Here is a 14766-nt window from a genome sequence, read left to right as displayed (position 1 = left end):
AAAAAGTTCTTTACATGTAAAGTGAAACATTTCATGTTTTGTGATGATTTAATCTGAATCTTTCCTAAGATCAATCAAAAATAACAGATATATAATGAATAACTGACTGAATAGAGCCGGGCAGCCAGCTGATGGGGCTACGATCCTAAAGGAATGCGGCAGCAACAAAAAAAGTCACGTGATTGAAACCCATGAACAACACATTTCCTTTTTCCCTCTCTTCATTTCCTTGCACCTCTCCATGCATCTCTGGTGGGAGGGACTAAGAGAAAGGTAAGAGCTTTGGGATTACACTGAGGTTGATGAGCTGAGTGGAAACAGGTGTGCCTCTTCTGCTGCTGTGAAGGAAGTCAGCCACGCCCCCTGCCTCACACATGCCCTGCAGATGAAAAGAGAACAAAAGGGAAACAGAACCATCACACTTCCATCCAAATGAAATACTAAATTTATTTTCATCTGAAAAGAGGACTCTGAATCTTGCATCTTGCAACAGTCCATTTCTTTTCTCTTAAGCCCAGGTAAGACTCTGCTGATGTTGTGACTTGACAGCTGTAGTCTCTCTCCCGAAGACATCTGTGTGTGGTAGCCTCAGTCTGCTCCTTGTGAAGCTCTCAGAAGTTCTTCAGTTAACTTCCCTTAACAGTCTTTTCACGGCTGCAGTCATCCTTGTTGTTAGTGCACCCCCTGCCACACTTTTACCTTGCAGTCAACTTTCCATAAATATGCTTGAATCAGAATTGGGTTTATTGCTAGGTAGGTTTTACACATACCAGGAATTAGTCTGTGTTTTGATGCACAAACAATGAACACGGTACAAAAGAAATAAATAGAAATCTCTAGAAGGTATACAGTTTTTAACAGCAGCGCTATGGCTGTCAAGATCCTTAAATAGAATGAGATAAAAATATTTAAAACAATGTAAACAGAACATGCACGGAACAAGAGCTGCAATGGAGAGCTCTACATTTGTGCAGGATGTTGAGAGTGCAAAGTCTAGCAGTATGAAAATATACAATGTGCAATGTAACAGACCATTTTTAAGTCGAGTGTGCGTGAATGTAACCGAGTCTGATATTTTAATCTTAACATTACTGTGATGTTGAGTGACTCTGTGGCTGCATGAGTGTCTATCTCAGGTGGTTCGTGGGTGTGTTCTTCGGGCCAGTTCCTGCTGATGAAGCCATGGGCGAAACGCACTGTTTTTGTGAAAATAAGGAAAAAAAAAAAAAGGCTATTCAGTCCTCTTCACCAGGACTGATGAAGTGCACACGTCATCTACTTTTGTATTATGATTTTTCAGTTGGCATGCTGAAAATAACAAAAGCACCAGTGTAAGGTCCTCTTCCCTGTTACTTTCAAAGTTTGTTGGCGTATTCCTTTCACTTCATGAGTCCTGTAAAACCTTGCCAAAGCTCATACCCGTTGTACTTTTGTTATTTATTTGTGTCTGTTTTCTTCAATTTGGGTGATGTTGCTCTCCCTCTGCTCCTTGGTGTGTTTTAACATCTCTCACTTATTTCTGCACTGTTTCCTTCTTCTCATCCTCTTTCCTCTGCTGACTGGTCAGCAATCTAATCTTTTTGTGCTCTCCAAGTAACTTGGCAGTAATAAGAATTTCCCACTCTTTTCCAGAGATCATTTTCCAGGACATTTTCATTGATGATCAAGCTGGTATGACAGTGTAACTTTAGTTCCTAATTTAGTTCCTAAATAGTCTAATATGTTCCTCTCAGTGGAAGTCTACATTGAAGACATGTTGTCTATGGCTATCAATGAAATCATCTCTTACATACTTAAAAATGATGGCAAATTGATAATAGAATAATGCAACCACAGCTGTACAGAACTTCCCTTTATTAGTGCAACCAAGTAACAATGATGGGCAACATCTCAGCTTTCTCTTTTCTCAAAAAATATAAAATGAGCTAAGAAAAAAACAAAAGAGCCTGCAAAGGAATCGGGAAGCTGCCTTACTGAAATAATTAAATAATAATAATGATCAGAGGATCAGTGCTTTAATGACCTAAATAGAACTGAATGACAAAAATGGCCACAAATGTTTCTCAACTCAACTCAGACTCAAAATATACCTGCTTAATGATGATATTCATCCTGCTAAGTGGTCGATATAAAACAAAGCAAATGTCACATTTTTTTATTTGAGTTACCGTAAACTCTGAAAAAATTGCACCAGTGTAAAGGCGCACTCTGTATTTGAAGATCTCTCAGAGATTTAAAAAATGTAAACTGTCTTCCTGCATGGCGATGTCTATTATGATCAGCGATGTCTACAACGTGGAGTTTCTGTGCAGCTGTGTCGCTCTTTTTGTTCCGTTTGTTTTCACTATCGGGATTTGGACTCCTACTAGCTAGAGCAGGGGTTCTCAAACTTTTTGGAGCCAGGGACCCCTTACAGGTGAGAAAATTGTCCAAGGCCCCCTCATAATTGTAACACAGATTAAGTACATTAGTGATGTGTCATGATCAAAAGCTGCGGCTCTGAGAGCTGATGCTCCTTTCCTTTCGCTGCTTAGCTCTCAGTGTTCAGCCCCAGCTCTGCTCACAGCAGAACTTTGTTTTGATTGGTCAGCATGGCGGCCATGCGACCAATCACATGTGAGGATATAGGATACAGGTGATGGAGGGGAGGCTGTGTATCCTGGCTACATCTGTTCCTTCAGAGAGAGTCTTCTTGAAGACAGGGCAAATACTCACTGAGAGGACAAATAGGATCAGCCCATCCAAGCTGAGGCATCTAATTTTTCTCAATGCCAACCTGCACTGAGGTCATTAATGATGTTTGCTCCAGTTTGGTTCTGTTTCTGTTTACTTGAGTTGGTTCTGGTTCTGTTTGATTGAGTTTGGTTCTGGTTCTGTTTGCTTGAGTTTGGTTCTGGTTCTGGTTCTGTTTGCTTGAGTTCGGTTCTGGTTCTGTTTGCTTGAGTTTGGTTCTGGTTCTGTTTGCTCGAGTTCGGTTCTGGTTCTGTTTGCTTGAGTTTGGTTCTGCTTCTGTTTGCTTGAGTTTGGTTCTGGTTCTGTTTGCTTGAGTTCGGTTCTGGTTCGGTTCTGGTACGGTTCTGGTACGGTTCTGTTCTGGTACGGTTCTGGTTCGGTTCTGGTACAGTTCTGGTTCGGTTCTGGTTGGGTTTGCTTGGGTTTGGTTCTGGTTCTGTTTGCTTGAGTTCGGTTCTGGTTCTGTTTGCTTGAGTTCGGTTCTGGTTCAGTTCTGGTACGGTTTTGTTCTGCTACGGTTCTGGTATGGTTCTGGTTCGGTTCTGGTTCAGTTCTGGTACAGTTCTGGTTCGGTTCTGGTTGGGTTTGGTTCTGGTTCTGTTTGCTTGAGTTCGGTTCTGGTTCTGTTCTGGTACGGTTCTGTTCTGGTACGGTTCTGGTACGGTTCTGGTTCGGTTCTGGTACGGTTCAGGTATAGTTCTGGTTCGGTTCTGGTTCAGTTCTGGTTGGGTTTGCTTGAGTTTAGTTCTGGTTCTAACCCTAACCATAAACCTAACCCTAATCATAATCCTAACCCTAATCACAAACCTAACCCTAATCATAACCCTAACCCTAATCACAACCCTAATCACAACCCTAACCCTAATCACAAACCTAACCCTAATCATAACCCTAACCCTAATCATAACCCTAACCCTAATCATAACCCTAATCACAACCCTAACCCTAATCACAACCCTAACCCTAATCATAACCCTAACCCTAATCATAACCCTAACCCTAATCATAACCCTAATCACAACCCTAACCCTAATCATAACCCTAATCATAACCCTAACCCTAACCCTAATCACAACCCTAACCCTAATCATAACCCTAACCCTAATCATAACCCTAACCCTAATCACAACCATAACCCTAACCCTGATCACAACCCTAACCCTAATCATAACCCTAACCATAACCCTAACCCTAATCATAACCCTAACCCTAATCACAACCCTAACCCTAATCATAACCCTAACCCTAATCATAACCCTAACCCTAATCATAAACTTAACCCTAATCACAATCCTAACCCTAATCCTGATCACAACCCTAACCCTAATCATAACCCTTATCACAACCCTAACCCTAATCATAACCCTAACCCTGATCCTAACTCTAGCCCTAATCCTAACCCTTATCATAACCCTAACCCTAATCATAAAACTAACCCTAACCCAAATCCTAACCCTAATCATAAATTTAACCCTAATCCTATCCCTAACCCTAATCCTTACCCTAACCCTAATTCTAACCCTAACCCTAATCCTAACCCAAATCCTAACCCTTATCATAAATTTAACCCTAATCATAGCCCTAATCCTAACCCTGACCCTAATCCTTACCCTAACCCTAATCCTAACCCTGACCCTAATCCTGACCCTAATCCTAACCCAAACCCTTATCCTAACTCTAATCCTAACGCTAACCGTAACCCTAACCCTAACCCTAATCACAACCCTAACCCTAGGATTAGGGTTAGAATGGTTTTGTAAAAGAATAAATGCACAAAATTGGGCAATTATAAGGCTGCTCATTAAAGCACTGTACGTAAAAGGGTTTTCAACACACAAACCATTAGTTTTTGCAAAGTTAAGATAAAACTTACGGCTACAAAAGATCCTAAATTAAGAGCCGTTCGGGAATCGAAAGAGCCGGCTCTTCTTTGGGAGCCGAGTTAAAAGAGACAGCTCTCTGAAAAGAGCCGAACTTCCCATCACTAAAGCACATGCTTACTACCATTTACACTCTTAGTTTCCCTTGGAACTATTTGTATTGTAAAACGTATCAATGTAAATACTTCAGACCTGTGCCATAGTGACAAACAGATAACACTTCAATTTGAATCAAGTAAATACCGCTAGTATACTTTAAAACAGAGGGTCATTTCATTCCTTGTGGACTCAACATGACAGCATTTATACTTTTCAAGTAATTGATCTTAAACGCTTTCAGAAAATTAACAGCAGCAAGACTCACATATCCCTTCGAGCCACCAAATGGTATCATAACAATGCTTTATATGCTGTTTTTAATGACAGCACAATTTTAGAATTTATTAGAAATGTATTCAAATTATTTCACGGACCCCCATGCTATGGTTCGCGGACCCCCAGGGGTCCCAGGACCCCACTTTGAGAACAACTGAGCTAGAGTACGGTAATTGAGCTCTCAGCCTGCAGAGAAGGTTGTGAGGCACAGACCCCTGAGCTCTCTGCCCGACTCCACTGGCCACACTATAACTTAAATAAAAGACTCTTTGAATCAAAAGAGCACTCTACAAGGTTAATGTACCATAAAACATAAACAATATACCCCCGTTTTCTGTGAATGCATGATTATGAAGTGAAGGAGAAAAGATGTGAAAAAAGTTGCACAGTGTCGCTGTCTTTTCCAGCACAGCGTGCACTCAACTTTCAATGCATGGGGATGTGTTTTGTTGATCGGGTCAGGTCGCACGCAGCCATGTTGGAATAATTTTCCAGGACTATATGTGATTTTCCAGGACATTTTACTTTTTCTCCCATTTTCCAGGTGTTTTCCAGTACTGGAAAACTGATCAACTGTTTTCCAGGTTTTCCAGGACGCGTGGGAACCCTGATATTGCCCACTAATGAGTAACTCTTTTGTCACATTGTCAAAAGGAAGAGGTGAAATAAAAAACTGTACTCTAGGTGTGCTGTAACACTTTACCACAAATGTATTTGATATATATGTTACATGTGTGATCTGGTTGTCCCTTGCATTGCCTTTGCTATTCAGAAGTAATAATTTGTTATAGTTTTGACCAATCAATATCAGGTATTTAACACAGCAAGGTGATAGCCAGGTAATAAATTATATTTGTCAAAAAGGCTGAAAGATATGAAATACTTTATCTTTCAAAGGTCCTAATTTTTATGATCAATGTGTATATACAACCTTTAGATCAAAAGCCCCTAAATTCCCTACAGGTACTTGTTACTCATGGTGTGTTCACTGTGTTGCTTTGTGTCAGAAACTAGCTATCTCCAAGCACAGTACAGGAAGTTTGCTTCTTGTTAATTTTTAACTGATCTCTGTGATGACTCTCTCTTCAATCTACTCAAGTTTATTTTAGAGTTGCTGCCAAGTGGCACTGAAGAGGACATCAATGGTAAGCATGGACCTCCGATGAATGAAAGTGTTAGAAATTACATTTTAAGAAGGGACCTTTTAGTTGTATTGAGTGATTTAAAAGAAAAAAGTGAACATTTAATGATGTGTTGACAGACTTTGTGCAACAGTTGAAGAGTACAGCTGTCAGTGTCGAGGTTGAAAAGCATCCTAACCCTCTAGCAAAGCTGTTTACTTTGTCTTTTTCATTTTGATGCTAAGAGCATTGTTTTAATTCACCTTTTAAAACTTAATTTAAGTTTTGTTTGCATTGTTGATTCATTATTATCCATAAGGCTGATCCAGTCAACTATTGTGGACTAACATGGACAGGTCACTGAGAACTTTCTGTGTCATATTGACAGGTTGAAAAGATGTGTGGTATCTTCAGCAGCTATGCACTCTTAGCACTGCTGCTGGCTGCAGCCTGGGCAGACCACCACCACCCTAAACGCAGCCATAAAGAAGACCACAAACTGTCCTCCCCTAATAATGACTTTGCCTTTGCCCTCTACAAAAGACTGAATGCAAAGACTAGTGCTGGAAAGAATATCTTCTACTCGCCGCTTGGCATCTCCACTGTGCTGTCCATGGTGTCTGCAGGAGCTCGAGGTGAAACCCACAGCCAGCTGTTCTCCAGCTTGGGCTACAGCGCCTTAAACCAGACTGAAGTCAATGAAGCATACAAGCATCTCTTTGACATCCATGGACACAGCCAGGAGAATCTTCAGCTGGATGTCGGCAATGCTGCTGCTGTCCACACTGGCTTCAATCCTCTGGAGAAGTTCTTGAATGATGTCAAACAGTCCTACTCTGGTGAGATCCTCAATGTGGACTTTAGTAATCCCACTGAGGCCGCAGCTGAGATCAACAGTTTTATTGCAAATAAAACCCAAGACAAGATCAGAGATCTGGTGAAGGACCTGGATTCTGATACAGCCATGGTGCTGATCAACTATGTCTACTTTAAGGGTAAGGACGCAAGTTTTAATAATAATTCTTTTGTTCTTGGGTTGGCCTTGATGGGCCAAGAAACAAACCATCCACATGTGACATAAACATATTTAAAGTTCTAAATCTCCTTTTATAAATATATAATCCATCCTTGAGGTTCTGGATAATTAATCGGGGAAGTATGCTAATCCATTCATTTATAGTATGTTTGTAGTCTGAGTAGACCGACCAATCATGTACCAGCATGCTTTTAAAGTAAAGGACGAACACTCTGTTGAGAGCAAAAGCAGGAAGAGCACACATCGCTGTACTGACATCCTGGCTTCCATTGGCAGTAATCTGACGAAGATTTATTTGTTTCTTTGTTTGAGGTTACCAAAATGCTCAAGATCAAAAAATTCAACTGAAGTGAAATATCTGTTCAATGGGTCTCATTCATGAAACGTGAGCAGCACAAATTTGTATGTAAACTGTGTGTAGCAGAAATTTCCGCGGATTTCCGCATTCATCAATCTTTTAGTTGCGCTGATCTGTGAGTAACTACTCATAAAATCTATACCTGCTCCCGGCTGTGTGTAGCGCTTGTGTAAATGTAGGAATACACATAAATACTGCTTGTCACCGTCGGAAATTACCATTTTAATACGTACTGCTCTCTGTTATGTACACAATACGCAGATGCCTTTAAGACACGTAATTTAAACATGGCAAAATATCGAAAAAATAAATAAATATATATATACAATATATTTTTACAATAAATAAGTTGGCAATTAAAGCATTGATATCTAGATTAGGTTTATTTAGAATGTCAACTACTTGTTAAAAACCACACAGACTACCTGGAGCCTAACCTGACAAGGCCAACTAAAAGAAGCCACGCCATACCTGCACATTTGCAGGTGCTCTCCATGCTGGGATTCTTAGCCACAGGGACCTTCCAGCGGGAGATGGCAGATACATCTGGAATCTCCCAGCCATCAATGAGCCGCATTTTACCGGCAGTACTTGCCGGCATTATTGCATTAAGGCCGGAGTACATTCAATTCCCCTATGATGCACAACGGCAAATAGAGGTAAAGCGGGGGTTTAGCACGCTGGCCAACATGCCAGATGTCATCGGTGCCAGACTGCACACACATATGCATCAAGGATCCATCTGATGATGCATTTGAGTACATAAATCGGAAAAACTTTCATTCCGTGAATGTGCAGCCGATATGTGATGCAAACTGTGTGTTGTTCAACATTGTGGCTCACACAGCTGACTGCTGGCACCTGTTTGGAGAATGGAGCTGTGAGAGATGGCTGGCTAGTCGGTAAGAATGTAGTCTATACAAATGCATGTGTTTTATATGTAGAGACTTACCATTTTATATCCATAGAAATTAAAATGTGCTTCCTAGATTCCACTTCCCCCAAAATATCTCAATCTCCACCTTTGGAGAAGTTCTTTTTTCACTCTCTATCCCTCTTTCCTTGCGCCATGATTGCAGGGCAGGCCGACCAGATGCACAGGTCTGTGTCCTTATATGGTGGTTATTTGCTATTCATGGGCAGGGATTTATGCTAATTGATGATCACTGGGAGCGCGCTGTCAATCTACGATGGGTTGGTACTCATGATCTTACACACGTGTTTACGTTCAAATCTGAGTTTCCCGCACTGTTCATGAATCCGGAGTAGAGTTTTAGTAGTGTGAGCTTTTATGTGCAAATCTACACACAGATTTACTCATGTTTCATGAATGAGACACAATGTGTCTAAGTGTTGTGACAGCCAATCAGCTGTCAGATTCAGGAATAATCAAGGTGACCTACATTCAATGCTGAAACATTTTAGACATTGTGTTCATCTCCTCCTCGGGATGAACTTTTTTTTTTTTTTTTTAGAAATCTGCTTCATGGTGTTGTAATTTTGGCAAACTTAAGACCCTTAAATTGTAAGTAAATCACAAGAAAATGCTTTCCTTTTTTTGGAGCTCATACTTCTGAGGTAAGCTAAAGTAAAGCGTTGTGTAACTTACTGTCTTCTGTTGAACTAAAACCTACTTGAAACAGAAGGGCTACTCCTGGGGATATAAAAGACCAAAAATGATGGGATTTATTTTGCACACGAGAACAACTGGACAGAAAAAAGTCTTGGCTAGAAGTTGAATGATGATGACCATCAATGGGTTCTGAGATTGTATGTTAACATAATGCACAATAATTGTATATCAGACTTCTACTTTGAATGAATAACACATCTGTGCCTGGTACAGGATTGTGGGAGAAACCTTTTAACAGCTACAACACACGGATGAGGGTCTTCAACGTTGACAAGACCACTGAAGTTCAGGTGGACATGATGGAGAGGACTGGCTCTCATCAAATCTACAGGGACCGTGAAAACCAAACCACTGTTGTTGTGCTGCCGTACAAAGGTAACTGCTCCATGATGATTGTCCTGCCTGATGAAGACAAGATGAAGGAGGTGGAGGGCCACATCAGCAAAGAGCACATCAGACACTGGCAAGACTCGATCTCTAAGAGGTTGGTGGATTACAGTTAATTGGTTGGCTATAGATAAAGCGTGTCAAAGATCGAATGGTCCATCGCTTTATTTGGTAAACATGAATAAACTGGTAATTGAGAGAAAATGACAGGGATGAATATTCATGTTTAGAACAATCAAACTCAATTAGACAAGTTGTAGTTCAAGTACACATTCCAGTGATTTGGACAGTGGGGATCAGTGTTGTCCGCAATAGTGACACTTGACAGAGCATTGGGCCTCATTTACTAACAGTGCAAGTCAAGGTGCGCTACTACTTTTTGTCTATTTTTTTATTATAATAGATAAAATTTACTATTTTCAACAACTTAAAAAAATCAAACATTCTGGAAGACATTGCACGACCCCCATTTTTGTCTCGCGGGGGTCTCGAACCCACATTGGGAACCCCTGCTCTAAGAAACAGATGGCTAGTTGGTGAGCATATTTTATGTTATATTTGGCTTAAATCTCTATCCTGTCTATGCTAAAATGTTGTTCATACGTGAGATACGGCCTGGCTTATGGCTCCATTTGTAAGTCCTGAGTGTGTGTTGAATTGAGATTTTCTTTGCATTCCAACTCCATATCTGTCCATGATTCTGTAGTAGAGTAATTCATTTAGTTTAGGGAATGTTAATGATCGAAGGCTAGTGATTGAAGCTCTACTGAAAAATAAATGAGAGTTAATTAATTAATTTTACTCTGAATGACTCTTTGAGCCAGCTCATTTTCAGTGTGAACTTGCACAGAACTGTTGGTGATGTCCTTTGTTTTTTCAGGTATGCAGAGCTGACTTTGCCCAAATTTTCAATTTCTGTTGATGCTGCCTTGGAGAGCACACTCAAAGAAATGGGCATAACCAAAGCTTTTGAGAACGGGGCTGATTTCTCTGGCATATCAGTGGTACCGCTCAAAATCTCAAAGGTATGAGATTATTACCTGATGATGATTTTATTAATTTAAGTGTTAGCAGTTGGACTAGTGCTTTATTCATTTCATTTCTGATTCCTTATTTTATTTTGTTGCATCTCATCCTTTTCCTGCTAAGTGAGGGGTAAGTGCAGCAGGTGGTTTACAAGGCAGAGCTCTGAGGCCAAGGAATGGGGGGTGGATAGCTAAAGGTTGATATCTCAATGAGGGGAAATAATAGGAAAAGGAAAACACAAATTAATGAAAAAATAAAAGAAATGAAGAAAAATAATAAATACTGACCTGTATGATTCCAACAAGACTTCCCTTTTTCTCCTCAAAAGGCATCCCACAAGGCAGTGCTCAGTGTCACTGAGGCTGGGACAGAAGCAGCAGCTGCCAGCACATTGGAGATGACACCTTACAGTTTGCCTCCATCAGTATATATTGACAGACCTTTCTTGGTTTTTATCCTGGAGAACTCCACAGGGAGCATCCTCTTCATGGGCAAGATCAATGACCCCACAGCCGTGTAAAGGCACACAGGAGAATTTTGTTCTCGGAATTCATCACAAATATCTTATCATGACAAAATCAGTGATTCTGGGTACATGTAGAAGGAAATATGCTTGTATTAAAAGTCACTGTATGAGAGAACCTGTGATTATTGAAGACTTCATTGATCTGAATGAGAAGTAGCGCTGTCATGATACATTAGAGCTAAATAAGAAATCTATTTATTGTTCCGAAAGCAAACTTTGGAGTTTGTTGGAAATTAGCAGCTTTTTGTGTTTTTTGTAAAATAAATTTAATCTTTCATTTATTGAACTCTGGAAACTTGTGATTAGCATTTATCATATATTCTATTAGAACACTAATGATTGATGATTGGACATATTAATAGATAACAGAACAAAAGAATGACATGCTTTAATTCTAAAAAATATTCAAAACATGATCCCAAAAAGTTGAAAGTTAGAGACAAGAACTGAGCACTTGACATTCTGCATAGACAAATAACCTTACGGTCAAATTCCCAAGATCCGTCTTTGGTCCACCTCTGATCCATCACGGCACCGGATCTGACAGGTTCCTATTCGAGTCAGTCTGTTAACCCCCCTGGATCTTCCCCGTTGAGTTCTGTCTGCAGCTCTGATCCGGCAGGTCGGAACGCAACAGATAAGATACGCAAGACTTCTATTTTTTCTGGAGCATGACGCATCAATTCAGCACAAAGCAGGACAGGAAGTCCGACCCATACAAAATGAAAAAAATTGGTTAATTTTCAGAATAAAACACTCCGTGCTATCATTAGATTTTTAACTTAACTATGACAACAAAATGTCATTTAGAGCGGAGCTATGCCTGGAGTCAACAGGTCAGAGGTTTTCATAGGCTGATAAAGACTGATAATACTTGATTTTGTGATTGCCGCGGGAAAACCTCGGTCACATGACTCCAGCTGCCCTGCAGTCCTGTCCGTGCTGCGTTCTGAAAACGTAACTGGTGGGTGTTGATGGACGAGAGCACGGAGCCGGACTGGACCAGACACGGATCTGGTGAAGCCCCGTGTTAGAAGCAAAAACGTCACCATAATTAATTCAAAATGAATTAGAAATAATTATTTGGAGAATAATTAATTAGTAAAAATTTTAATTGTTTGAGTAGCTCTGTATGCAAACTTGCACTTTTGTCTTTTGCTTTAAAGAGATCGTAAATGAGCGCCCAGAAAAATAAGAAAAATTCATCTTTTAAAGCTCCAGCAGGAGACTTTTTTGTTTTTTTTTATCATCCTGCTTTCTTTAATAGTGAAATGTATCACTCACTGAGAATAATTGTTATAAAAAGGGCTGAATAAGGATGTTTAACATGTAAATCAGTTTGTCTGATGTGTACCTCACAGGAACTAAAGTGTATTACTATACAATGAGTAGATTAAAAATACTGTAACATTATTTAATTACTAGTTAATAATCCCACCTCTCTGTGTTAGTGTTACCTCTATGGTGTCATACCAATACTTGGCAATCAAATCTAAATTACCTGTGACCAGGACCATACCAACTCTAATGCTTTGGCTAACAGCAGCTTAATGTTATTGGGTCAATAATACAGCAGAGAGATGATGCGTGACCTGATGGACATCAGCCCCACATGACTCCTCGCCCTTTGACCTGTCAGCAGATAAATGTGTTTACGCAATCAGTACACATACACTTTGTCTCCCCTGTTAGCACCCACACTCTGACGTCTGGGCAGGACATGAGTAAGTGTTTGAATGACACAGCTAAGTGGGCTGATCATTGGAAGTGTTGAAGTGCTTTCAATCTGTCTGGTCTGCTGTTCATGAACAGGTACGGATGAAGACTGAGCAGCAGTGAATTCTGGTTTCCACGGCCCTTTGTGATCTCTGTGATGTCTTATGTTTTTTGCCACTTTGGAAACAGGTTCATAAAAGTGTTTTTCACATTCACACCTAAATCAAGTATCATGTACAGTACATGACCTTCTTGTGATGGATGCTTGGCAGTGTTTTCTTTTTCTAAGATCCCTGTCAGATACTGCCATCTGTTCATTTCCCTGCAGATTCTGAAGACTTGCTTTATTTAGGATGTCTGACAAGGTAGATGTTTAGTAATATAGTTTGTTGGCAATGCAGTTGATATGCAGAACAATTTGAAATACAGACGGCATTACTTCATAACAGTGATCAAGATAAGGAAGAGAAAATGTGAAGTGAGTAGCAGATGGTTATGCAAAATAGAATCCCATTAGGATGATCAGGACCCTGATATGAAGCAGAGATGTCTTGTCTCACCCTGAAGAATGAGACAAGGGATAATAACATCTAACAGCTCTGGTGATCACTGTTTCCAATTCAGGTGTCATATGTGCTACCAGCCTCAGCATTACAAAGACATTCAGAATTGGGGTATTTTCTTTTTGGCATCTTGTCATGGACCTGCCTCAAAAGTTCTTGGAAGACATTACCCTGAGTAAACGCTCAATAAATATTTTAACTGGGATGTTAAGAGTGAAATTATGAAATGCTAGGACTGCCAGAGCTGCAGCAGAGCGTAGCTACTCAGTTGTATAATGCGGAAGCCCTAAAAGGACATGATTAGATACATTTTATTTTCTCTGTTTTCCTCAAGAAAGCGAGAAAAAGTTTCTTTAATTATTTTGGTTTATTTTTTATTTTTTTCACAAACATTGTTTATAAAATGTTGCCTCAGTAAAGAATAAAAAGATATTTTGTTATCAGACATTTATCCTCCAGGTTTAAGACCCAAAACACAAAAACAAGCTTTGTTCTCAGGATATAATGAGATGAATGATCCCATTATCATGAGAAAAATAAGTCATTAACTAGAGATAACAAGCTGTGCTTTCTCAAGAAAACTGAGAAAATAAAATGTATTGAATCATGTCATTTTAGGGCTTCCATAGTATAGGTTGAAGTCCATATTTTTTATTTTGAATGTTGTTCAATATTTTATCAAAATGTTAGGAATGAAAGAGAACAGCTGTAAACTCTTTATCTTGTCCATGTACTGAGTTGCATATTATATTCCTACAAATCAGTCTCTTTGTATTTGTCTAATAAAATGCAAGGGATTTAAAATGTTTTTAAAGCAATCTAGTTCAAACTGTAATATTGCTAATGAGGTTATACGGATGTAACAGAAACTTTTAACTTTATATTTTTTTTTCTCTAACTTTGCACTGTGGGCAAGTGCAGCATGACCAGCTGTACACTACATTTGTTCAGTATGAGTAGACTAGAAAGTATGTGCAATGTGGAGAGCTTATCATCCAAAAACATTTGCATGCATGAGTCATATATAAGTTGAAAACCTCTTTCCGTGTCCACAGTAATGTTCCTGTGACAATGATGATGAGTCAGTTATGAGGCACCCACAAGAGATGTCATGTTCCTGTGTATTTATGTCCACTTTGGACGTAACACAATGAAGTGGTAACATTGAGCTCATCCACTCATCAGGTTTACTCTGAGCAGAGTCCAGCCCACCTACACAATAGGTAAGTAAGTGAACCCTTTATCCAAGGCTTTGAATGAAGAGAAAGCATCCAGACTGGAGACATTAAATGGACTGCAGTCATACAGCACTTTTCTCCTGTGAGCTGTGACCATTTTAGTGACCTTTTTTTTCAACTGTATAAATTAATTATTTTAAAATCAGTGCAATCATCTTTAAATCAATGTTTTGT

The 14766-nt window shown here is 39.7% G+C and overlaps 1 protein-coding gene across 2 annotated transcripts; it reads left to right on the top strand.

The window, feature by feature from the left end:
* The first annotated feature begins 338 nt into the window (after positions 1–338).
* LOC117824281 (alpha-1-antitrypsin homolog) lies at positions 339–11190 on the top strand. Of its 2 annotated transcripts, XM_034699736.1 has the most exons (6): positions 339–518; positions 6088–6133; positions 6498–7104; positions 9350–9620; positions 10404–10548; positions 10878–11190. In XM_034699736.1, the coding sequence occupies exons 2-6, from the start codon at positions 6131–6133 to the stop codon at positions 11067–11069; spliced, it is 1218 nt and encodes a 405-aa protein (XP_034555627.1). In that variant the 5' UTR covers positions 339–518; positions 6088–6130; the 3' UTR covers positions 11070–11190. The 2 variants fall into 2 exon arrangements, with proteins under 2 accessions (XP_034555627.1, XP_034555629.1); XM_034699738.1 differs by lacking the exon at positions 6088–6133 and having other exon boundaries at positions 6653–7104; positions 10878–11069.
* Positions 11191–14766: the final 3576 nt, after the last annotated feature.

Source organism: Notolabrus celidotus, chromosome 13 (assembly GCF_009762535.1).
Source record: "Notolabrus celidotus isolate fNotCel1 chromosome 13, fNotCel1.pri, whole genome shotgun sequence".
Taxonomy (NCBI): Eukaryota; Metazoa; Chordata; class Actinopteri; order Labriformes; family Labridae; genus Notolabrus; species Notolabrus celidotus.
This window is presented reverse-complemented; position numbering and strand designations above follow the sequence as displayed.